Here is a 26,967-nt window from a genome sequence, read left to right as displayed (position 1 = left end):
TTGAGCATTCTTTCATGTGTTTGTTGGCAGTTTGTATATCTTCTTTGGAGAAATGTCTGTTTAGGTCTTCTGCCCATTTATGGGTTGGGTTCTTTGTTTTTTGATATTGAACTGCATGAGCTGCTTGTAAATTTTGGACATGAATCCTTTGTCAGTTGCTTCATTTGCAAATATTTTCTCCCATTCTGAGGGTTGTCTTTTCGTCTTATTTATGGTTTCCTTTGCTGTGCAAAAGCTTTTAAGTTTCATTAGGTCATTTGTTTACCACTGAGATTTTTAAATTTTGAATTGTAGAGTTTTAAAATTTGCAGTGAACTCATGGATGTGAATATATTTAACGTATTACATTTCATTGCCATTGTGCTTATTAAGGCTTAGGTTGTGCCATCTTTGACAATTGTGAGTCTATTTATTTATTTATTTATTTGCGTACGTGGGCCTCTCACCGTTGTGGCCTCTCCTGTTGCGGAGCACAGGCTCCGGACGCGCAGGCTCAGAGGCCATGGCTCACGGGCCCAGCCTCTCCGCAGCATGTGGGAACTTCCTGGACCGGGGCACGAACCCGTGTCCCCTGCATCGGCAGGCGGACTCTCAACCACTGCACCACCAGGGAAGCCCTGTGAGTCTATTTAGATTGGCTCCTGATGACTTTTATTTTTTAGGAAATCCTAGTATTTACATAATTTTATTTTTTCAGAGTCACAGAAAAGATTTACCGTTTGAATTTGTAATTTGGAAGAGCCTTGTATTATTTTTCCTGAAGACTTTTATCATATTGTCATGGCCCCAGTAGTCCTTGATAGGTTTTTAGCTTTTTGACATTGTAAGATGTTTGACTCATCTTGTGCATTTTCTAGAATCAGGTGTTTCTCCAGGAAATCTTGTTACTTTTTGGTAAGAAATTATATTTAGATGCCACAGGTCTGGTAGCTATGAGTGCTCATTGCTGTTGGGTTGGTCTAGAACTTTTTAGTTAACAGAAGTAGGAAATACATATAATATATAGTACAGACACACACATATGTTTGTATTTATTTAATTCATGATAAAACAATTTGATATTTCCAATTCAAATTCAGGATTGCCAATTCAAATTCAGCCCTACATTTTACCTCTCTTCTTTCTCCATACCCAAAAAATTGGTTCTTAATGAGATCAACATGATTATTCATTTGCCTTATCACATAATCAATACTTTGTCTCAAAATAATAATACCCTTACTGGTAACAACCATTTGATTATTTAGAACAATTTAAGCCCTTTTATTGCAGAATGTATAGTCAGTTTACTGTGTTTTAAAGTCATGTGGGATAATTTCATTTTGGATAGTTATGCTACCAACTCTACATTTGATTTTTGCTTCTGATGTTTAGAAATTGCTGCTGCTGCTTTTTCTAAATTTTGTTTTATAAAACAGCTGCAGGATTCCAAAGTCAAATCTACATGTAACAATATATTTAGAGAACTCTAACTTCTGTTCTTCTCTCTTATACCCTGTTCCCTGCCTTCCCCTGCAGAGAAGTTTAGAATTAAAACAAAAACAAAAACCTTTCTTTTAAAAAATCTAAGTAATAAGTATATATATTTGTGGACCCCTCCCTTTTAAAAAAGATAAATGGTGATGTATATTACACACTTTTTTCCAACTTTTATACTTATTATCTCCTGGTGATCACTGCATAGCAGTATAGGGATTTATTTCTCTTAAGTATTTACAGCTGTATAATACTCTATTGTATGGACATATCATAATTTAGATTGATGGATATTTAGGTTATTTCTCATCTTTTGCTGTAATAAATAATAGAGCAATAAGTAGCCTTGTGTACCAACATTTTATTTTTTGCTAGTGTGTCTTTGGGATAGATTCGTAGAAAGATTTCTGGGTCAAAGGATTAAATGCTTACATATATGTATACGAACCTGTAGTGTTGCTAGATATTGCCAAATTTTCCTACGTGAGGATTGTACCATTTTGCATTCCCACTAGCAATGTGTGGGCCCCTGGCAACCTCACCAATAGAGTATGTTGTCAAATTCAGTATAGGTTTTTTTTTTGTTTTTTTTTTTTTTGCGGTACGCGGGCCTCTCACTGTTGTGGCCTCTCCCATTGCGGAGCACAGGCTCCAGACGCGCAGGCTCAGCGGCCATGGCTTACGGGTCCAGCCGCTCCGCAGCATGTGGGATCTTCCCAGACCGGGGCACAAACCCGTGTCCCCTGCATCGGCAGGCGGACTCTCAACCACTGCACCACCAGGGAAGCCCCAGTATAGTTTTAATTTACTTTTTCCTTATGAGTGAGGTTGATCAACTTTTCATATATATAAGGGCCATTTGAGTTTATTTTTCTATGAATCGTCCACTTTTTCTTACCCACTTTTGTAGCAAGTTATCCTTTTTCTTCTGGGTTTTTTGGGGGTTTTTTTGGGGAGGGGTTGTCATTTTGTCTGTTTGTTTGTTTTTTGGGTTTTTTGGCCATGCTGCACGGCATGCGGGAACCCAGTCCCCGACCAGGGGATCGAACCCATGCCCCTCTGGGAGTGGAAGTGTGGAACCCCAACCACTGGACTGCCAGGGAAGTCCCATCCTTTTTCTTCTGTATTTTAAAAAAATCTTTATATATTAGGATTTTTTTTTTTTTTTTTTTTGCCGTACGCGGGCCTCTCACTGTTGTGGCCTCTCCCGTTGCGGAGCACAGGTTCCGGACGCGCAGGCTCCGGACACGCAGGCTCAGCGGCCATGGCTCACGGGCCTAGCCGCTCTGCGGCATATGAGATCTTCCCGGACCAGGGCACGAACCCGTTTCCCCTGCATCGTCAGGCGGACTCTCAACCACTGTGCCACCAGGGAAGCCCTCAAAAGAACTTTATAATCAGCTTCTCAAAATTGAAATTTTATTAAATTTATAAAATGAATTTGAGGGGATGTGATTGACATCTTTATGTTGTTGAATCTTCTTATTCAAGAACACAGTTATTGTCCTCTCAGAAGCTTTTTGACAGACTGATTCAGTAGTGCTTGCTAGGCTTCGTTTGTTACATTTTTATGTAACAATCAGGCATTTATGATCAAGTTGGTTCAAGTTTTGGGTTATTTCTTCAGAATGGGCTGGGCATCCCTGTTTGTTTTTGCACTCCTTTAAGTGTTTCAAGGAATAACATCTGTGTAATTGGCAGAGTAGTATAAAAGAATATCTGTATTACAGATATTCTTTTAGAAGCATATCTTCGAGGTGGATATTGATAAAGATTAATTCTGCCAATTTGCTTTTGAGCCAGTTGAGGGTCATTTGACATATTTAGGAAATCTTAGTGGCTATTTCTCCATATTATATTTTTCCTTAAAATGAATAGCAAAAAAATAGTAACGTAATAAAATTGAAGATTTGATGTTAAATGCGTCCTCTGTGTTCGTGTGTTTTTAAACTACCGTTTGGTGAGAGTGCCAGAAATGGTAAATAGCAAAATCACTATGAGCACTGAGGTGCCTCTTGGCTTTGGATTTTCCCACCAAGGAAATTTTGAAAATGTTTTCATTTTCCTGGTATAAATTTAGAAGAGAAAATATTTTCATGCTTAAGTATCTGGGGAATTTTTTTTCAGTATGTATGCATGTATATATGTATTAGTGTTTATAAATTCCTGTTGGAGTTAAATAAGTGAAACCAAAAAATCCACTACCCTCAATTAACCCTCCACTCTATCTGCATTGCCTCTACCCTAGTTTACACTTCATTTCCCCTTTGGAATATTTCAGTAACTGTACCACTGCCCCTAATTTCAAGTCTCTGTCCTCTTCAATTCAGCCGTCTTACTCTTTCCAGAATAATCTTTCTAGCAAAGATTTGATTGTGGCCCTAAGATTTTTCATTTGCTTTGCATTGATTAAAGCAGCATGAAATCTTTGCATCTTATGATCTGACCCATATTTCACTGTCCAACTCCATAATTCTACCCTTTCCATTTCTATTCCCGTGATATTTTTCAGTTCCCTTAACATGGCATTCTTTCTCATGCCTCTGTGCCTCCATGCATACTCCTCTATTGCCCTGAAACACCTCCTTCTGCTAGTTTTCAGCTCAGAACTCTGATACCATCCTGAGTTCCCTGGAAGACTTGGATTTGTTTATTACTGGTGTATAGTTTATTTATTTACATGTCTTTTTTTTTTTTTGGTTGCATTGGGTCTTCATTGCTGCGTGCGGGCTTTCTCTAGTTGTGGCAAGCGGGGGCTGCTTTTCATTGCGCTGTGCAGGCTTCTCATTGCAGTGGCTTCTCTTGTTGGTAGCACGGGCTCTAGGCGTGCAGGCTTCAGTAGTTGTGGCACGTGGGCTCAGTAGTTGTGGCTCACAGGCTGCAGAGCACAGGCTCAGTAGTTGTGGCGTATGGGCTTAGTTGCTCCGCGGCATGTGGGATCTTCCCGGCCCAGGGCTCGAACCCGTGTCCCCTGCATTGGCAGGCAGATTCTTAACCACTGCGCCACCAGAGAAGTCCCTATTTACATGTCTTTTTACTCCACAAAATTATTGGGGATCAGGACTGTGATTTCTTTGTGGTGCTTGCTGCATGATGCTCAATTAATATTTGTTGAGTGAATTTAATAACTCACCAGAAATCTCACTTAACCAGAGGGGTTTTGTTTTAGTTGTTGTTGCTCTTGATGTTGTTTCTCTTTCTTTGTTAAAGCAGTTGCAGCAGCTTTAAGTATCCCATTTTTAAGAGGAAGGGAAAAGCAAAAATTGCAGTTAGCCACATTCTCATCTTTGTAGTATGATGTAGGGGAAAGAGCTCCATATTAGGAATTGCACCATTTGAGATCTTGACAGTTAATTAATCCTTCTAGGCCTCAATTTCCATATCTGCAAAATGACTCTGATATTTCTAACTTTACAGGGTTGTTTTAAGAGTGGATAAGAAAGCACATACTACAGTGCTTGACTCATAGATGTTTAATAAGTAATTGAATCTAAATCATGGAGCATTTTGTAATGCCAAGTTTTGAGGCTGAAAAGTATAATTAAATTTAAAAGTAAATTGTTAACATTTTGTCACTTGACATTAGATTATACATATATAGATACATGTATATATGTATGTATATATACATACACAAATCTCATGCATGTCAAGTTTTGGAAGTGTAATTTCACATTATTTTGAAACATACTCAGTGGCAGATACTGTTGGCCTCGAGGGTGGGGAGGGAACAGGGAAGGCCAGATTCTCAGATGACATTTTGGAAGACTAGTAAAGTTTGGTGCCTTTGTAATGTTTCTCATAAAGAAGAAAACAATAACACCTTTATGTCTTCCTAAACAACTTTTCTGCTTGATTCTGAGTAGCTGAGTCACATTAGGAAAGGTTGAATAAGGCCAAAGTGGTTTTTGTTTGTTTTTTAATGGAATTAAGTGTGTTAAATGAAAGAATAGATACTGAAATAGGAACTTAGTGAAAAGTAATTTATTTGATTCCCAGAAAACAATCTGATTGTAGTACTTTAGAACCTTTTAATCAAGTTCAAGTTCATCTCACAACACACTACAAATGTCTTTTTCCCCCAATTTTTAAAATGTGGCAAAATACACATAAAAGTTACCATCTTAACCTTTTTTTTTTTTTTTTTTTTTGTGGTACGCGGGCCTCTCACTGTTGTGGCCTCTCCCGTTGTGGAGCACAGGCTCCGGACACGCAGACTCAGCAGCCATGGCTCACGGGCCCAGCTGCTCCGCGGCACGTGGGATCCTCCTGGACCAGGGCACGAACCCGTGTCCCCTGCATTGGCAGGCGGACTCTCAACCACTGCGCCACCAGGGAAGCCCCTTAACCATTTTTTAAGCATACAATTTAGTGATAACTAATACATTCGTAATGCTGTGTAACCATCATTATCATTCATCTCCATAACTCTTTTCATCTTGTAAAACTGAAACTATACCCATTAGATAATAACTCCCCATTTCCCCCTCCTCCAGCCCCTGGCAGCCACCGTTCTACTGTCTTTCTCTATGATTTTGAGTACTCTAAATACGTCATTTAAGTGGAACCATACAGTATTTGTCTTTTTGTGACTGGCTTGTTTTTCTTAGCATAATTTTCTCAAAGTTCATCCGTGTTGTAGGATATTGCAGAATTTTGTCCTTTTTGAAGGCCGAATAATATTCCATTGTATGTGTATATCACATTTTGCTTATTCCACTCATTTGTTGACAGACACTGAGTTGTTTCCCATCTTAGCTACTGTGGATAATAATGCTGCTCTGAACATGGGTGTACATACACAGAAGTGGAATTGCTGTGTCATATAGTAGTTCTGTTTTTGATTTATTGAAGCACTGCACACTGTTTTCCACAATCGTACCATTTTACATTTCCACCAGTGTTGCACAAGGGTTCCAATTTCTCCACATCCTGGCCAGCACTTTTCATTTCCTGTTTTTTCAATAGTAGCTGTCCTAACAGGTGTTAAATGGTAGCTTATAGTTTTGATTTGCATTTCCCTAATGATTAGTGATGTTGAACATCTTTTTATATGTTTATTGGTTATTCGTATATCTTCTTTGGAGAAATGTCTATTCAAGTCCTTTGCCCAATCAAGTTGTTTATTTTTCTGTTGTTTTAAGAGTTCTCTATATTCTGGATATTAATCCCTTATCAGATATACAGTTTGCAAATATATTCTCCCATTTTGTGGGTTGACTTCTTACTCTGGGTAGTGTCTTTTGTTGTACAAATTGTTAAAATTTTCATGAAGTCTAGTTTGTCTCTCTTCTTTTGTTGCCTGTGCCTTTGGTGTCACATTCAAGTTTTTAGCTTATGTTTTCTCCTAAGAGTTTTATAATTTTAGGTTTTACATTTGGGTCATGGATCCATTTTGAGTTAATTTTTGTATATGGTATTAGGTAAATGAGTAGGAAAAACACACTCCTCCTATGTTTCTCCTTTTCTCTGAATAGACATGTACGTTTTCCACACATCAAGCAATTCTTTTTTTTTTCAAGTTCTCATCATTTATTGATAAAGCAAAATAGTCCATGGCATTAGAGTCTAAGGAGCATTCTATGCAAATTCATGGTGAGTTACAGGACGAATAAGGCAATATTTTACTCTTCAAGTTATAGTCATGGAATTAACCTGACTTTCCTTGGAGCGTAGGACTTTTGCTGGGAGGAAATGATGCAGTGTGAGGTAGTGGAACGTGTACTGTTTTTCTTTTTTAACATCTTTATTGGAGTATAGCTGCTTTACAATATTGTGTTAGTTTCTGCCAAGCAGTTCTCCTAGATTCAGTTCTGATCAGTTCTGACACTGTGTACCTGAAGTTAGCATCAGATCCCACAAGTTAAGAGTTCAGTCCCACAAGACTGCCCCCACTTCAGATGCCAATCACAAGTCCCAGATGCCACCTGAACTTCTGACTGACCAGCTATATATTGGGGTTCACATGACCCCCTCCTCGGGTTTGATAATTTGCTAGAGTGGTTCACAGAACTCAGGAAAACACTTCCGTTTACTGGTTTATTACAAAGGATATAATAAAGGATACAGAAAAACAGCCAGGTAAAGAGATATCTAGGGCAAGATCCAGAAGGGTCCCAAGTGCAGGGGAGCTTCTATCCCAGCGGAGTTGGGGTGCACCACCCTCCTGGCATGTAGATGGCTTCACCAACTCAGAAGCTCTCTGAATCTTATACTATTGGGATATTTATGGAGGCTTTATTACCTAGGCATGATTGATTTAAATTCCATTTTCAGACCCTCTCCCCTCTTTGGAGATTGGGAGGTGGGGCTGAAAATTTGAAGCTTCTAATCATGGTTTGTTCTGTCTGATGGCCAGTCCCTATCCAGGAGCCCACCAGGAGTCACCTCATTAGAACAAAATACAACGATATCATCCAGGAAATTCCAAGGGATTTAGGATTTCTGTCAGGAACCAGGATCAAAGAACAAATATTAGAACAAAAGATGCTCCTAGTGCTCTTATCACGTAGGAAATTATAAGGGTTTTGAGAGCTCTGAGTCAGGAACTGGGGTCAAAAACTAAATGTTAGAACAAAAGAATCTCCTGGTACCCCTATCTGCAAGGGTTTTAGGAGCTCTATGTCAGAAACTGGGGGCAGAGACCAGTATATATATTTCACAGCAAAGATCCAGCTTTTGCATGTGGATATCCAGTTTTCCAGCACCATTTGTTGAAAAGACTGGTCTTTCCCCATTGAATGGTCTTGACACCTTTGTCAAAAATCATTTTACCATATATGCAAGAGTTTATTTCTGGACTCTATTCCATTCCATTGGCCTATATGTCTGTCTTTGTGTCCGTACCACATTGTTTTGATTATCTTTGTGTCAGTACCACATTGTTTTGATTACTGTAACTTTATAGTAAGTTTTGAAATCAGGAGGTGTGAGTCCTCTAGCTTTGTTCTTTTTCAAGATTGTTTTGGCTCTTCGGGTCCCTTGAGATTCCGTATGAGTTTTAAGGTTGGTTTTTCTATTTCTGCAAAAAAAAAAAAAAAAAAAGGCATTGGGATTTTGATAGGGACTGCTCTGAATCTGTAGCTCACTTTGGGTTTTTAACAGTATTGTCTTCCAATCCACGAACACTGGGTGTCTTTCCATTTATGTAGGTCTTTAATTTCTTTCAGCAGTGTTTTGTAGCTTTCATTGTACAAGTCTTTCACCTCCTCAGTTAATTCACAGTATTCTTTTTGATGCCATTGTAAATGGAATTGTTTTCTTACTTTCATTTTTAGAGTGTTCATTGTTAGTGTAAAGAAATGCAACTGAAACTTGTGTGTTGACTTTGTATCCTGCTACTTTGTTGAATTCATTTATTAGCTCTAACAGGGATGGGGGGCGGTCTTTAGAGTTTTCTACATATAAGAAGTTACGTCTCAATTGATTTTAATAGATAGCTATCATACAAAGTAGCTTCTCAAACCACAATGAAATTAAGGTAGAAATTAATAACAGAAGTAAAACTGGAAGATTCAAAAATGTATGTAAACAACACACTCTTAAATAACCAATGGATCAAAGAAGTAATCACAAGGAAAATTAGAAAATATGTAGAGATGAATGAAAATGAAAACATACCATGCCAAAACTTACGGGATGCAGCAAGAAATGCTTGGGGAGTGGTGGGGGCATTGGTAGCTATTAAACACAAATGTTAAAAAACACAAAAGATCTTAAATAAAATTTAAAAAAATAATAAAAGGGTCTTCCCTGGTGGTCCAGTGGTTAAGACTCTGTGCTTCCCGTGCAGGGGGCACAGGTTTGATCCCTGGTCGGGGAACTAAGATCCCGCATGCCACGCGGCGTGGCCAAAAAATTAAAAAAAATTTTAAAACACAAAAGATCTTAAATCAACAACCTAACTGTATAACTTAAGGGACTAGAAGGAAAAGAACAAACTAAACTCAGAACTAGCAGAAGGAAGGTAATATAAGGAACAGAGCCTAGGTAAACAACACAGAGAATAGAAAAATCAGTGAAACCAAAAATCGGTTCTTTGAAATCAACAAAATTGACAAACCTTTAGCTAGGTGGACTAAGAAAAAGAAAAGATTCAGATTACTAAACAGAAATGAAAATGGAGACGTTATTACCAATTCTACAGAAGGAAAAAATGATTAGAAGAGAGTACTGTGAACAATTGTATGCCAAAAAATTAGATAACCTAGATGAGATAGACAAATTCCTAGAAATACAAAACCTACCAAGACTAAATCACAAAGAAATAGAAAATCTGAATAGACCTATAACCAGTAAGGAGATTGAATCCATAATCAAAAATCTCCCAACAAAGAAATGCCTTGAACCTGATGGCTTCACTGGTGAATTCTACCAAACAAATTTAAAGAACTAATTCCAGTCCTTCTCCAACTTTTTTAAAACATTGAAAAGGAGGGAACACTTTCTAACTCATTCTTTGAAGCCAGCGTTACCGCCATACCCAGGTACTGCTAAAAAACTACAGACCAATATCCCTTATAAACATTAATGCAAAAATCCTCGACCAAATACTAGCAAACTGAATTCAGCAGCATATTAAAAGGATTATACACCATAACCAAGTGGGATTTATCTCTGGAATGCCAAGAATGCTTCAACATGTGAAATTCTATCCGTGTAATACTCCACATTAAATAATGAAGGGAAAAAATCCACATGGTCATCTTAGTTGATGTACAGATGTCTTCCTTGTCCACATGAACTAAGTATAGTTTCATTATAACATTCTCATTTTTAATGTTTCCTTCATGTTTCTTAAAAATAATAGCTAAATTGAGCATTCTACACTTAATCTTTACAACCCAGTGGGTTAATTAGTATTTTAATTTACATTTTACCAATAAGGAAACAACCTTGTGACTTCCCTGGTGGCGCAATGGTTAAGAATCCGCCTGCCAATGCAGGGGATACGGGTTCGATCCCTGGTCCAGGAAGATCCCACATGCCACGGAGCAACTAAGCCCATGCACCATAACTACTGAGCCCACGCTCTAGAGCCCGCGAGCAACAACTGCTGAGCCTGCGTGTCACAACTGCTGAAGCCCACGCACCTAGAGCCCATGCTCCTCAACAAGAATAGCCACCGCAATGAGAAGCCCACGCACCACAACAAAGAGTAGCCCCTGCTTGCCGCAACTAGAGAAAGCCCCTGCACAGTGACAAAGACCCAACACAGCCAAAAATAAATTTAAAAAAAAAAGAAAGAAACTGAACCTCAGAAAGATGCCTAAGTTCACCCAGCTAGTAGAATTAGAATGAAGGATTATTCAAGATTCTGGTGTCTTCTAAATTTCCAACAAAGGTCCACCACTTATTCCACCTACTCTTAATTGCTTGGATAAGACCTTCCTTTAGGTGAAGTTAAAATTTTTTTTCTTTTTAAATAAAGGCAGGACTTTTCAAAGCCTTTAAAAGATGTATTGGGAATTTCCAGAAAGGGGATTTGATAAGCAGCATTTTCCAGTCTTATTTGACACCAAACTCAAAAGAACAAAACTTAATTGTTGACCCTGGGCATAAAGGAGAAAAATTTTATGTACATCTATGAGCTGTTTCTTAGCTACCGGTAGGTACAGTGATGATAGAAGAGACTGGGAATAAGAAGACTGGACCGTTCTGCCACCTTCATGCTCTGTGACTTGGGAAAGCTTGTTCACTTTGCTAAGCCTCTGTTTCCTTTTATGCAAAATGAGGGGTTGAAATATTGTCCTCAGTTTATCTTTACTCTTTAATGTGAAAATTGGAAGAATTCCAGATGTTTTATTCTCAGTTGAATGAAAATTTTGTTGAAATTTTCCAAATTGAGAATTTATTGAAAACTTCTTGTTTTCTAAGATGAATTAGTTAAATAATGGGAGGCAGTATAGCATAGGAGACAACCTGGACTTTGGACATAGTTATTCTAGGTTTCAGTCTTGGCTCCACCACTTATCATTATTCTTAAACAAGGATATTCTTACACAAAGTATATAACCTCTTGAATCCTTGGGTTTCTCGGTGAAAATGAGGGCTTTATTACTTGCATTGCCTATTACATAGTAATAGGTGCTTAGGAAATGGAAGCCGCTGGTATTTAATTTGGTAAATCAGTAGTTAAATGTGAATAATAAAGATCTGAGTGTAAGAGCTTTAGTTACAGATTAGAGCCGAGGTGTGATCACTTTACTTCCTTAAAGGACTTCAAATTCCATTTCTCCTGCCACTACTAGTGAGAGCATACTGCTTACTGCATAAAGCAAAGCTATCTGTGTTGCAGGAAAGAGAGAACAAAGATCTCTGCTTTTTCCCAAGTTTCTCTCTGGGAATTACTGAAAACAAGTTAAAATATGCATCCTCAACAAGCTAGAGCCAACAAGCCAAGTGGAATTTAGAGAGTACTTAGATTTCAACTCAGCCTCCTGCAGTGTTTGTTAGTATAATAAACAGATGAGGTGTGGAAAGAAACACTTCTTAGGTAAGCACTCTAGTGATTACTGTAGAGTGATTAACTCGTTACCCAATCCCTATCCAAATAGTCGAATGAGACATCTGGTTACAACACTGTTGTTTGTGGTACCTTCCTTCAGTTATACTTAAGCAAGAGATAGATCGAGGATCACAATATTTCAGATGTAGGTTGCCAAGTGGTGTTGACATCCTACTGTCATCTGATTTGGGAGGAGGAAGTTAGACTAAGGTTGGAATAGGAGAAGGATATAGAATGGTTCACACACATCCCTCCAATCTCCCCTATGCATTTTGCTAGTTAGAGATTGATTGGGGTTCTGGGTCTTTTTTGCCCTAAAGGTAAGTACTTCCTTTCTCCTACTAATGCTGTCAGTCTGTTACATTTGTGTAAATTGATGTAACTAAATGTAACATTATGCTAAATCCTTGAGAGGGCAATTCATTGAAGAGGAGTTAGCTTTGAGAGCTTTGAGGGGAGGCGGAAGGGAGAGATCATCTTGGAACAAGGGATATTTCTCAGTGAGACAGACTTGGATGGGCCTACCTGAATAGGGGATTTGTGGTACACACTGGTCCTGAAAGATTAGAGGGAGAAGGAGGTGCCAAAGTTAAACTTTCTACTCCTTGAAGCTCTTTTGTCCAGTACCATCTCAGATCACCTCAGATGTCAGTAGATCTAAATGTAAACCAGAGTTCTGAAGAGCAGGCCAGTTAGGTGAAATTACAGATTTAGCTAACCTTTATTGATCACTTACTGTGTACCTGAATTAGTGTGCGGTGTCTTCCACATAATTCTTTTTAAAGAGTCTTGATATTCTCAACTGATAATGGGTATGATGGCACTATCTCATGGGATTGTTGAGGAAACTGTATAGTTCCTTACACAAAGTAGGAATAAATGAGTGATAATGAAAAGAACAATGTTTAAAAACTAGAGAGAGATAAAGAAGTAAAAGTTGATCATTGGCATGAGGGCAAGATGTTCATTTAAACATTTTCTACTGTATGCTAAGGCACTACACTAGGTCTAGGGGATAGAGAGATAAATGGGTTCTCTTTTCAAAAGAAAGTTCCTATTAAAAGAATTACAGCCTGCTGAGTTCTAAAGAAATTAGTTTGGGAGGAGCTTGAAACCAATGACTGAGGTTATTAAATATAAAATTCCCTCAACTTCTGTGTTTCATCTCTCTTCTGTAAGTGCTTATAGCCAAACATGTTATTGCTGAGGAGAGAATTGGTAGCAAAGCTAATACAGTGTCTCCAGCCAAACCTGTAATATTCTTTCTTTTTGAACAAAGCTGGCATTGCAAAGCTTAATTGGCACTGAAATGACTATTGGCTTGACACATACTTAGTTTTTGACTCACGTTGAAACCAGCCCTATTCAATGTAAATTGGAATAGTTCTTTTAAAGTGCATTTTAGCAGTATGTATCAAGAACATAAAAATATGTATATTCCTCTCAGGGAAAACTGAGAATGTGGGGGAAAAAAATGTATATTCCTTGGCCCATAATTTTAACTGGATCCTAAGGGGTAAAAGCCTAAATACAGAGAAACTTTATAAACAGAAATGTTCATCAAAGTGCTGTTTTAATAGCAGAACATCAGAAGCAGTTGCAAAATCTATATGTAAATTGTTTTAGCCAATTAGAATATTATATAATCATTAAAATGGGTAGGGAGACTAATGCATAAAGGAGTACTTGGTATAATAAGTAAGAATGCTCAAATTTGTACATATCCTGGAGAGAAGACTCTCATGGAGAAGAGAAAATTGAGAAATCTCCCCAAACCTTGACTGTATGCAGTGATGTGTGAAAGGTGGGGCTGGTTAGTGGAAAGAATGAGGTGGAAAGATTGGTTCCCAAGCCAGGAGAGAAAACACCAGAAGAGTCCTACGAAGATCAGAAAGCGAAGGTGAATGGATTTTTGTCAAGATGCTTACAGTCTAGAAAGGAGAAGCAAAGACCATTAATCAGTTCCCCCTGTATGTTTGTTTTTGTTTGTTTGTTTTTAAGTTTGGAAAGGAGATTGAATCAAAACTCTAAATCCTTTTCTTGGAATACAGGGAAGTGGTAGTAGTTGTGACCACAGGGAAACCTCTCCCTTCCTCATCTTTCTCTAGTATTTAAACTGTCTTAACCTAACTTATACTAGGTTTTTTAAAGTACAAAACTGAGAGAAAACCCAGGTAGCCAACCCATGTCTAGGTTATGAGTTACATCTGTTTTCAGACAGTGAGTGCCAGATGAGTTCGGCATGTTTTTCATTTTTGGATCCTGTTGGCTAGCTTTGAGGTCAGGAAATCCATGCCCGCACGATGCATTTAGCATCATGATATAATGAATAAGAGTGCATTCATCTTCGGCGGTCTGTTTCCACTTTTCCTCCTAATTTTTTTGAACACTGTATCTTAATATTTCTCTTCTACTTCCACATTTTATCCAATCTTCTTGGCTCTGTCTTTACAATATAACCTCAATCTATCCTCTTCCTTCCCTTTTCACTGCTACGATCCTATGCTAAACCAGCATTCTCTTTCCCTAGGATTCCTGTATAGTATCCTTGCTGTTTCTTGCTCTCTGTCATGCCCTCTACAGTCAATTCACAAAGCAGCCAGAATGACTGGCTACATATGGTCATGACACTCCTGCTGAACTTAGAAGTAAGGCTCTGGGTTAGTGATTCTCAACTCTGACTGTACATTAGACTCAGCTGGAAGCTCCTTCCCTTCCAGGAAAAAATTTACCTGTGCCTAGCCTGCATATTCAGAGAATCTGATTAAATTGCTTTTGTGGGGAGGAGGTGTCTAGATAGCTGTAGGTTCCCCTCAGATGCTTCTGATGTGCAAGCAGGGTTGAGAAACATGACCCTAGATGAACTTTCCCTACCCTGCCTACTTCTCAGACCTTATCTGCCAACTTGCCAAGCTTGTTCTGTCTCAGATGTGTCTCTCCCACCCCAGTTTTGTTTTGTTTTGTTTTGTTTTTCCACTTTTTTTTTTTTGGCTGTGTTGGGTCTTCGTTGCGCACAGGCTTTCTCTAGTTGGGGTGAGCGGGAGCTACTTTTCGTTGCGGTGCGCGGGCTTCTCATTGCAGTGGCTTCTCTTGTTATGGAGCATGGGCTCTAGGTGCACAGGCTTCCTTAGTTGTGGCACGTGGGCTCAGTAGTTGTGGCTCGCAGGCTCTAGAGCGCAGGTTCAGTGGTTGTGGTGCACAGGCTTAGTTGCTCCACAGCATGTGGGATCTTCCTGGACCAGGGCTCGAACCCGTGGCCCATGCATTGGCAAGCGGATTGTTAACCACTGTGCCACCAGGAAGTCCTGTTTTTCCACTTTTTAAATAAACTTTTTATTTTAGAATAGATTTAGATTTACAGAAAACTTTTAAAAATAGTATGCAGACTTCCCATATACCTTCACTCAGTGTTCCTTATTAACATCTTACATACTAGTTTGGTACATTTGTCACAATTAATGAACCAGTATTATTGCATTATTATTAACTAAAGTCCACACTTTATTCAGATTTCTTTAGTTTTTACCTAATGTCCTTTTTCTGTTCTGGGATCCCACCTTACATTTAGTGACTATGCCTTCTTAGGCTCCTCTTGCCTGTGACAGTTTCTCAGACTCTTCCTGGTTTTTGATGACCTTGACAGTTTGAGGAGCACTGGTCATGTATTTTGTGGGTTGTCCCTCAATTGGGATTTTTGTGATGTTTTTCTCATGATGAGGCTGGAGTTTGGGGTTTGGGGAGGAAGACCACAGAGGTAGAGTGCCTTTTCATTACATTTTATCAAGGGTACATATTATCAACAGGATTTATCGCTATTGATGTTGACCTTGATCATCTTGCTCAGGTAGTGTTTGTCAGGTTTCTCCACTATGAAGTTAATCTTTTTTCCTCCTTTTCCGTACTGTACTCTTTGGAAGGAAGTCACTATGCACAGCCCATACATACCTAAGGAGTGAAGAGTTATGTTCCACCTCCTAGAAGGCAAAGTATCTATCTACATAGTTATTTGGAATTCTGCACAGGATTTGTCTATTCTCCCCCATTTATTTATTTATTCAGTCATGTATTTCTGTTCATATGGACTCAAGGATGTTTATTTGGTACTTTGGATTGTAACCTATTACTACTTTATTTTCTTGCTCAAATTGTACCAGCTTTGGCCATTGGGTGCTCTTTCAGTTGATTCCTGTATCACTTTGATATATTCCCATCATTATGGGGTTTTTTGAGCACTCCTTTACTTTCTGGAACTACAGGATTCTCCAGGCTCATCTTGTGTATTTTTTGCTCCGGTCCTAGAATTAGCCATTTCTCCAAGGAACCTGGTTCCTTTTATTGGAGAACAGTATTATAAACCAGAATCTGGGCATTATGTGTGCTTGCTATTGGGGTGTGTGTTGTTGCCTCTAGGCCCTCTCAGCTGATAGAGCAAAGACATACATATGTGTATGCTAAGCTAACTAGTTCTATATGCAGCCATCTGTCTAAATTAAACTTAAAAATGAGTTGATTCAGATGTTTCCAACTCTCACCCACATGGATCATTCCAGCCTTCTCCCCTCGACTATCTGTAACTTCCCACTTCAACAATGAGAAAACTGGCTCCCACTCTCTGTTTTATTGTTCATTTCCAGTATAAGTATATGGATATAGTGCTTCAGAATGAACATATACAGTGAACCAACTCTGTCAGCTAGAGCACAGTGCTTGTGTGCAGTTCCTTTTGCCTTTAGTCTTACAGACTTCACTCATTTCCAGAGTTTTAGGTTAACACCTTTTCCTCCCACCCCATTCAGTGAGGTTGTTTCATATATTTTTAATACCATTAGATTATTTTGTCACAGTCTGTGTTCCATCCTGGGATCCTCTCACCTTCTAAATTATTTTTTAAATTTCTGTACATTAAGGTTCACTCTGCTGTAAAGTTCTGTGGGTTTTGACAAATGCATAGTGTCATGTATCCATTTGTCTCAGAGTTTTTGCATTTGTCCTTTTGCCTGGAATAGTCTTCCCACATATTTTCCCATGACTGGACCCTTATCTTTCATCAGGTCTCTCCTGAAATGTTATCTCCTTGGAGAGTCCTTCTTTGAGCACCCTATCCTAAGGAATCCCCCAGCCTAAATTTTTGTTCATTTATTTTCTCTATGTGTGTGGTTTGTTTTGCTCAGTCTCTCTCTAGTAGGATACAAGCCTAATGAGTGCAGGGACTGTATTTGTATCCTGGATATCTAGAATACCAGATCAGTGAATATTTGTTGATATATGAATAGTCCTTTCCTAGCATATTGCTAGTGCATGTTTTTAATACTCATCAGTAGTGACTGAAAAGCAGGCTTATTCAAGTTGGGCTTCTAGTTTACCCTGATTCACTACTTATACAATAAAAGGGTTTTGCTTGCATTAGGTTAAGTATTTCAGTATACTGAAGATGTGCAGTTACCCTGATTGTTCTCTCCTACAGTGTTCATAACCCCTTTTTTAAAAAGTTATTTTAATAAGTGACGTATAATCTCTGGTCCCACTTAGAATTGTACAGTACCATGGATTTCCTGGCCTCGCTGTACATTAGAATCAACTGAGGAGCTTTTCAAAAAACCCACTGATTCCTTGGCTCCATCCCTGACTTATTGATCTCCAGGAAGATTCTGCAAATATGTATTTTTAACAGCCAGCTTAGCATCTAGTTCTGACTAGATGGAGCTTAATTAAAACCCCAGGGTATTAATGTACAATGAGTTTTGGTGACATTTTCTAGAGGATTTCACTTTAGTAGCTATGATTATTGAAGCTTATACTAAAAGGTCTTTTTAACTCGGACAGACTTTTTCTGCAGCCTTTTAAGCCCTCAACTGTGTGTAGGTACTGGGGAGCATTATATAGAGATGAATCACAGACACTGCTCTTAAGGAGCATGCATCCTCTGATAAGGCAGTAGAATGAGTGTAAATAGTCATAATAGCTGATAGAAAATAATAGGTTCATAAGAGAGGTAGAAAACATTTTTGGTAAAGACAGAGTAGTCATTCATACCCTGAGAAGAAGGTAAAAGTAAAGTCCAATTCTTAAAGAGAATGTACAGAGAGGGAGTGGAACCCTGGACATCCCAGTTATCTGCAATGGGCTGTAAGGAAATCAAAAGTTAAAGGCGATCCTATTATGAGCCAGAAGGCAATAGCCAAACTGGTAAGAGGCCCGCGGGGGTCAGGAAAAAATCCACATTGTCAGAGCTGTCAAAGCCAGTGGTTCTTATTAGAGCTCTAGAGTTCTTAACAGAGCTTTCCAATTGCAGTATTGAAAATTTTGTAGTATTTTAAACATAAAAATATATTAGTAGGGACTTCCCTGGTGTCACAGTGGTTAAGAATCCGCCTGCCAATGCAGGGGACATGGGCTCGAGCCCTGGTCCAGGAACATCCCATGTGCCACAGAGCAACTAAGCCCATGCACCACAAATACTGAGCCTGCTCTCTAGACCCCACAAACCACAACTACTGAGCCCGTAAGCCACAACTACTGAAGCCTGCACACCTAGAGCCTGTGCTCCACAACAAGAGAAGCCACCACAATGAGAAGCCTACGCACCACAACGAAGTGTAGCTCCCACTCGCCGCAACTAGAGAAAGCCGGTGCACAGCAACAAAGAACCAACGCAGCCATAAATAAATAAATAAATAAATAGTTCAGCTTAAAGAAAAAAGCAAAGTTTCTATACTACTTGTGTAATTTAAAAAAATAAACAACTGCATACCTAAAGAATGCAAAGTTCAGTTTTTGGTTTTTTTCTTCTAAGCTTTGGAAAGGGTAGTCAAATAGTCCAAATTAAATCCCTCATGTTGTACATAAAGGAAGCTAGAATTAAAGCATGCTTGGTCACTGATCACAGGGCACAGAACCAAAGCGAGAATCTCAGGCTCCTGACTCACCAGTACATGTTACGACATTCTTAGCAGGTTGAGATCAATCTCTTTTTCCTGTTGCTTGCTGGTTATTAAGAGGAATTTCTTGAGGATAGAGGCTGTATTGTATTCATCCCTATATCCCTGGACATAGTAAGTAATACACAGAATAGGAAATAACAGTAGACATGTGTTGCATGAAAGGATGGATGGATGGGTTTGACTTTTGTATTAGACCTTGAAGGAAGGCTAGAATTTAGCTCTGGAAATTCTGGTCATTAGGTGTACACATAAGCTGTTAGATTTGTTGAGTATCGGATACCTAAAGGGAAATAGAAAATAATGTAGAAAGCTAGGTTGGGGCTACATTATAGAAACAATTGAATGCCAAGCTAAGGATTTTGGATTTTATTATCCAGTCAGCTGAAAACTTTTGAGCAGAGAAATAACACACACACAGGGGAGTGGGGAGACCAGGGGAGGTGGGGAAGAGTTAGAAAGAGGAGGAGAAATTAATTATTTTGACAATTCACTTGAGGTGTCATTAAAGCTTGATTGAAGATGCCGGCTCAGGGAATGGAAATGTGATTATAGATATAGAAAACAGTCAGAACTTGATTACTGATGAAGTATGTAGTTCAAGGGATAGAGTACTCAAAAATGAGGCTGAGGTTCCAGATGTCATATTTGCCTGTATATTTTGGAAGATGGTGATGTCATTAACACATACAGTGGTTTTAAATGATGCATTTGTGGTACTGGTGCCACATCTAGGTAGAAATGTTGAATAGGCTATTGGAAACGTGCTGCTAAACTTCAGAAAAGATGACAGGTCCAGAAATTTATGAGTCATTTGAGTAGAAAGGGTCATTGAGGATTGCCAGGAAGAGGCAAAAGCCAAGGACAGACACATCCTTAGGGAAATTTCTACATTTAGAGGGGATAGGAGAAGAGCCAGAGAAGGAAATTTGGTCATAGACAAAGTGAAACCTAAGAATAGTACAAGGAGAAGGGAGTAGGGAAAGTACATATTGGAGGGAAGCATCTGAATTACAGACTTCCTTTGATAAAAAGTTTTACACATTTTGCATTATAAGCTAATAGGTAAAATGATGTAAGTTAGTGAAAGGCATTACATTTGCAGAAAACCTGCATTTTTATATCAGTATGATAAACAATAGATGTTTAGCATTAAAGACTATTTTGCTGGGCACAGAGGTTGAAGAAGTCTTTCATTTTTTAAACTTGAATTTGAGAGAATATTGATTTTGATCAAGTAGTCTTGAAAGCCTTGAAGTTTTAAAAGACAAGGAATTTTCATTTTTTTTTGTTGTATGGGAGTAACATCTACAATAACTGACTGAATAAATTCTGAATAGTGACATTTTACCATACTTGAATATCTGCCTTCAAAACTTTATTTTCCCAGCGGGTATTCATAAGTATTCTATTAGGAGTAAAAATATCCAATATGTACTGTTGGTTTTTCCCTAAGTAACTTTTTGTTTTTAATCTTTCAGGATCTGACTGGCATAGAATCTATGGATCAATGTCGCCATACCTTGGAACAGCATAACTGGAACATAGAGGTATAATAGGATTCATTGTGAGCTTACTTATATTTCTTTTTCCCTGGTATGATAACAAATCTCAAAGACACGTGTTTTTTTTGTTTGTTTCTTTGTTTTTTTATGAATGTCTGAAAATTTTTGTGAAAGGTAACAAACTGTACCTTTTCTGCAAAGTCCCTCCTTTTGCAATCCATGTTAAGTTTTGAGATTATCCATTTTGGATACATTTTAGCTCGGTTCATTCATCCTGTATAGCAGGTCTCCTCTATGAGTATACCATTAAAAAACCCCACTGCCCTGTTAAGGCTTTTCCTTTCTCTACTGTCTTGCTATCACAAAGGAGCCTGCAGTCACCACGCAGGGCTGTCTTGGATGCCTGCTTCTGGGTGGAATTGCCAGTGGATGGCAGGTGACACGTATTTTTTTTCACAGCAGGAATCTTCTCTCAATAGATGTTTTTTCAGATTTACAGCTCTTTAGTCTTTAAAAACAAATTTGTGAGAAATGTGAATTTTATGATCAAAGTTTATAAAATCATAGAAAAGATTGTGACCAAATCTCTCAGTATAGTGTCCCTCTCTCTTTATTTTTTCTTAATTACTCTTCGAGAAAAATACTGGTTTTTAAATATTTGATTTGTAACCAGATACCATCATGTGAACCTTTTTCTTACATATTTTATAATTTATTCTTTTGGATTTTCTAGATAGTTGTATCATCTGCAACTGCATGATTTTTTTTTTCAGTATATGGATCTTTCATTTTTTTTGATATTGAATTGGCTAGAACTTCAGAGCAGTCTCAATTAATAATGGTAATAGCAGACATCTTGTCCTCGCTATAATGCCTGTGATGTTTTATTATCAGGTATGTTGCTGGTTACGTTATTATTTTGAGATAGAACTACTAGAATGTAATAAGCTCCATGAGAGCAGAGTTCTTTTGGTTTTGTTAACTGCTGTATTCCCAGCATATAAATTTGATCCTAGTACGTCTTAGGCTCTCAAATATTTATTGACTCTTCTTCCATTCTTGGTATATTAATATATATCAAGCGCGGATGTTGAATTTAAAATATTTATTGACTCTTCTTCCATTCTTGGTATATTAATATATATCAAGCGCGGATGTTGAATTTAATCAAGCACCCTTTTCATATCTGTTGAAATTACTGTTTAATTATGGTATATTATTTGAATAGGGTGCTGGACTTCTGAAAATATACTCCTAAGTGATGTTTAGTTATTCAGCACTATTTTTGAGCAATTAAATTCTAGGCTCTGGCACTATGCCAGCAAATAAGACGAAGTCCCTACTCTCATGGAGCTTAATTCTAGGTAATTTAACTTTGCAATAAATGCTATGAATAAGATGAGTATAGAAAATAGAACAAAGAGGATCAGGAAAGTTATTTTAATAGGGTGGTCAAGTAAGGCCTTTCTGGGGAGGTTATATTTGAGCTGACACCTGAATGATGAAAAGGAATAATGAATGTCAACATTTAAGGGGAATGCATTTTAGGCAGAGGGAATGATGTTGCTCTGGTGTTGTGTCCTTGTTAGGCTTTGATTTCAAGCAGATGCTGGCTTTATAAAAGGACTGACTTGATAAAATGAGTTGAGAAGCCTAGATAGCATAGATTTTAAAGAAAGCACTTGAAAACTTATTTCTGCCTGTTCTTTATTAACTTCTTCATGGTTTCCCCATTATTCATAATCTACTTGTTGATAAGCTTTCTTAGAAGATGCTTTTTTCTTAGAGATTTCCAGGTTATTTAGCATAGGCTATACAAAGCAGCATATCATTTACTCTCTTCTGTGTCTGTTCTATTATCCTCTCTTCTCATTGTTTTTATTACGCTTATTTTCCTTTTTTAAAAACAAGACTTGCTGGAGACTAGTTTATTTTATTTGTTTTGTTTATGAAAAGCTCTTATATTTATCAGTTCTTTTTTTTCTGTTTATTAAGCAAAATCTCTCTTTAATGTATTTTTTCATACTTTTGTAGGTTTACGTTCCTTTTTTTAGCATTATGATTTTTGCAGCTTTATTTGTACTCTTTCTTGCATTTAAGGCTGTGAATTTTCTTCTGAAACTGTATTTTAAAAGTTTTTCATTTTCTTCTTTGGCCCAAGAGTTATTTAGAAACATATTTGGAATTCCTAGTAGCTTATTTTTTTTTGTTTATCCTTTTCATATTAATCTTTCATTTTATTTATATAATTTAATATTTATATGTTAAGATCCTTGTCATTTAATAACATTATGAAATATATATTTTTTAAAAATTAAATTCTTAAAATTTAGAGAAAAATATAGAGATAAAAGGAGCCACCATGTACCTACCATCCAGCTCCTGAAAGCAGGCATTTTGCAATACTTGTTTCAAATTTCTCTTAAACAAATATAGATAAAATTGAAGCCCCCATTGTCAGTTGCTTGCATGTCATCCTGTCTGCACCCCCTCCCTTTCTTTCCCTTCTTTCCTAGAAGTAACCACTATCGACAACAGTGGTTGTCAAGGAATGTGTTTTTTGTGGGATGAAGGTTTGGTGTCTGTATTCAATCAAGCTTATTAAATGTACAATTAAAATCTGTTTCTTTTTTTCTGGTTACTTAATAAGACTACTTGACATGATGAACTTGAATGTGGTTTTATAGATTTCTTTATTTTTCATTGGTAATATCTTTGTTTTTTCCTGATTACAAAACCAATACATGTCTGCAAACAATTTAAGAGTTTATAAAGTTGAAAATTAAAGTTCTTAACAACCATACTTGAGATAACTACTTTTGATGTTTTAGTATATTATATGTCCTTCCAGACTTTCTTATATATACACCTCTGCTTAGTGTGCTGATAATATTAACTTTCCCAATGTTAATAACAAATATATCAAAGAGAATGCTTTTCTGTATGCTGTGGGAAGACAGTACATGGTGCAAATAAAATGCATTAATAAATTATGTGTTTATTTGGTGGGGGAGATGTTCTAACTTTTATATAGTTTGACTATTTTATTGGATGCATGAAGACCCGTGGCCATTAGAACTTTCTTGTAATAACATATCCTTTGTTAATATCAGATGATGCTTCTTACTTTAAATTCTGATTTGGTTTATTACTATTGCTGCCCCTGCTTTATTTATTTATTGTTTTACAACTAATCTGGTATAATGTCAACCATGCTTTAACATGAAATGACGTATAGAAATATTAAAAACTTGTTGCAAAAATACCCGTGCACCCACACAGGAAAAGAATTCCAAAGTGTTAAGAAGAAAATGCTCACCCTTAATCCCATCATTTCATGGATAGCTAGTGTTAAATTTTAGTGTATATCCTTTCAGACTATTTTTGTTAGTTTATATGGCTATATAGATTTAAATATAATTTTCTTGTTACACAAATGGGATTATGCTATATTTACATTTTTTCACTTTTAGTAACTCATAAAAATAATACATAAAGATAACTGTCATTTGAAGACATACAGATGGTGGCCAATAGGCACATGAAAAGATGCTCAACATCACTAATTATTAGAGAAATGCAAATCAAAACTACAATGAGGTACTATCTTACACCGGTCAGAATGGCTATCATTAAAAAGTCTACAAATAACAAATGCTGGAGAGGGTGTGGAGAAAAGGGACTACACTGTTGGTGGGAATGTAAGTTCGTGCAGTCACTGTGGAAAACAATGTGGAGGTTCCTCAGAAAACTAAAAATAGAATTACTGTGCGATCTAGCAATCCCACTTCTGGGCCCATATCCAGATAAAACTATAATTCAAAAAGATGCATGCACCCCTGTGTTCATAAGCAGCACTATTCACAATAGCCAAGAAACAACCTAAATGTCCATTGGCAGATAAATGGATAAAGAAGATGTTGTGTATATATACAATGGGATACTACTCAGCCATAAAAAAGAATGAAATAATGCCATTTGCAGCAACATGAAGTTCAAACAAAGCCTAAGATTAAATATGAAAAAAATCCTGCTCAGATCATTTGCCTACTACTGTTTCTCAGTCCTACACACCCAACATAGCAATATTAACAATTTCTTTTGCTTTTTTCCCAGATATTTTTGTGCCTGTCTAAAAGTATGTATATTTTTCTCCAAAGAGCTTCTATTTATATGGGCTGTATCTATTGATATCTATTACCATATGACAAATTAAAACTGAAATTGTTCTGTTTAGTAATTCACTTTAAAAATAATAAACTCGGGACTTCCCTGGTGGCGCAGTGGTTAAGAATCCGCCTGGCAGTGCAGGGGACATGGGTTTGATCTCTGGTCTGGAGGATCCCACATGCCGTGGAGCAACTAAACCTGTGCTCCACAACTGCTGAGCCTGTGCTCTAGAGCCCGTGCTCTGCAACAAGAGAAGCCACCACAATGAGAAGCCCACATACTGCAATGAAGAGTAGCCCCCGCTCGCCGCAACTAGTGAAAGTCTCGCGCAGCAACGAAGACCAAATGCCAAAAAATTTTTAAAATAATAATAAATAAATAAACTCATTACATGTTAACATTAATGTTTGCAGACTTTTTTGTCTGGCTTAATAGAAAACAGCTGGATTTTCATATTCACTCCTGCTTGTAATCTTTTTTGATATGTAGTTTTAGTTGAAGTATGTGAAGAAAATCTGGCTTCACCCAGGTAGGTAGTTTACCATTTTAACCATTTTTAAGTGGCATTACAATTTAGTGGCATTAATTTAATTACATTTACATTGTTGTTCAACAGTTACCACTATCCATCTTTTTTTTTTTTTAATTTATTTTTGGCTACATTGGGTCTTTGTTGCTGCGCGTGGGCTTTCTCTAGTTGTGGTGAGCAGGGGCTACCCTTCGTTGTGGTGTGCGTGCTTCTCATTGTGGTGGCTTCTCGTTGCGGAGCACAGGGTCTAGGCGTGCAGACTTCAGTAGTTGTGGCGCGCGGGCTCAGTAGCTGTGGCACAGGGATTTAGTTGCTCCGTGGCATGTGAGATCTTCCCGGACCAGGGATCGAATGTCCCCTGCATTGGCAGGCAGATTCTTAACCACTGCGCCGCCAGGGAAGTCCCACCACTATCCATCTTTAGAACTTTTTCATTGTCCCAAACTGAAACTCTATACGCATTAAACAATTACTTCCCATTACTGTCTCCACCCAGCCTCTGGTAACCACAATTCTACTTTCTGTCACTATAAAATTTGACTATTCTAGATACGCATATAAGTGGAATCAGACAATATTTGTCCTTTCGTGTCTGGCTTATTTCACTTAGCATAACGTTTTCAAGATTTATCCATGTCACAACGTGTATCAATACTTTATTTTTTATTATCAAATAATATTCCTTGTATGAATCTACCACAATATCTTTATCCATTCATCAGTTGATAAACATTTGGATTGTTTCCCCTTTCATCTTGTCATTAATGTTGCAGTGGATATTAGTGTACAAGTTTTTGTGTGGACGTATGTTTTCATTTCTCTTGGGTATATATCTAGGAGTGGAATTGCTGAATCATATGATAACTATGTTTAACCTTTTGAAGAACTGCCAGACTGCTTCCAAAGAGGCTACACTATTTTACACTCCCAGCAATGGTATATTATGGTTCCAATTTTTCCACATCCTCACCTACAGCTTGTAACATCTGTCTTTTATTATATTACAGTCATTCTAGTGGTTATGAAATAGTATCTTGTGATTTTGATATGCATTTTTCTGATAGCTAATAATGTAGTACATCTTTTTATATACTTCTTGGTCATTTGTTTATCTCCTTTGGAGAGATGTCTATTCAAATCCTTTGCCCATTTTTAAATTGGATTTTTTGTCTTTTCAATGATGAGTTGTAAAAGTTCTTTATATATACTGTAGATACTAGATGACCCTTATCAGATATATGATTTGTAAATATTTTCTCCCATTCTGTGGGGTTGTCTTTTGACTCTATGTTAGTGTCCTTTGATGCACAAAAGTTTTCAGTTGTGATGAAGTCCAGTTATCTATTTTTTTCTCTTATTGCTTGTGCTTTTAGTGTCTTATCTAAGAAACCATTGCCTAATCCAAGGTCACAAGATTTTCACCTGTGTTTTCTTTGGAGTTTTATAATTTCAGCTCTTATATTTAAGTCTTTGATGTATTTTGAGTTAATTTTTGTATATAGTGTGATTTACGGGGTCAGCGTCATTATTTTGCATGTGAATATCCAGTTGTCTCAGCCTCATTTGTTGAAAGACTATTCTTTCCCCATTGAATTGTGTCTTAATATTTGAAAACATGAAACCTAGAGGACTACATGAAGTTAGCCACATGGCAAAGTTTAAAGCCAACTGTCAAGGTTAGAGGGTACACAAGTCCTCCAAAAGACCACCCTCACTTTTTTTTTAATCAATTAATTTTATTTATTCATTCATTTATGGCTGCGTTGGGTCTTCGTTGCTGCCTGTGGGCTTTCTCTAGTTGTGTTGAGAGGGGGCTACTCTTTTGTTGTGGTGCGCAGACTT

General features: G+C 37.5%; 1 protein-coding gene across 3 annotated transcripts in view; it reads left to right on the top strand.

Annotated features, from left to right (window-relative positions):
* Positions 1-26,967, top strand: part of FAF2 (Fas associated factor family member 2) — a 59,612-nt gene that overhangs the window by 13,031 nt on the left and 19,614 nt on the right. For all 3 annotated transcript variants that reach the window (XM_032627108.1, XM_032627109.1, XM_032627110.1), the window contains one exon: positions 20,403-20,471. In XM_032627108.1, coding sequence (XP_032482999.1) covers positions 20,403-20,471 — 69 coding nt within the window. The remainder of the gene's footprint in view (positions 1-20,402; positions 20,472-26,967) is intronic.

Source organism: Phocoena sinus, chromosome 3 (genome assembly GCF_008692025.1).
Source record: "Phocoena sinus isolate mPhoSin1 chromosome 3, mPhoSin1.pri, whole genome shotgun sequence".
In the NCBI taxonomy this organism is placed as follows: Eukaryota; Metazoa; Chordata; class Mammalia; order Artiodactyla; family Phocoenidae; genus Phocoena; species Phocoena sinus.
The sequence above is the reverse complement of the archived record's forward strand: the minus strand, read 5'-3'. Positions and strand labels throughout refer to the sequence as shown.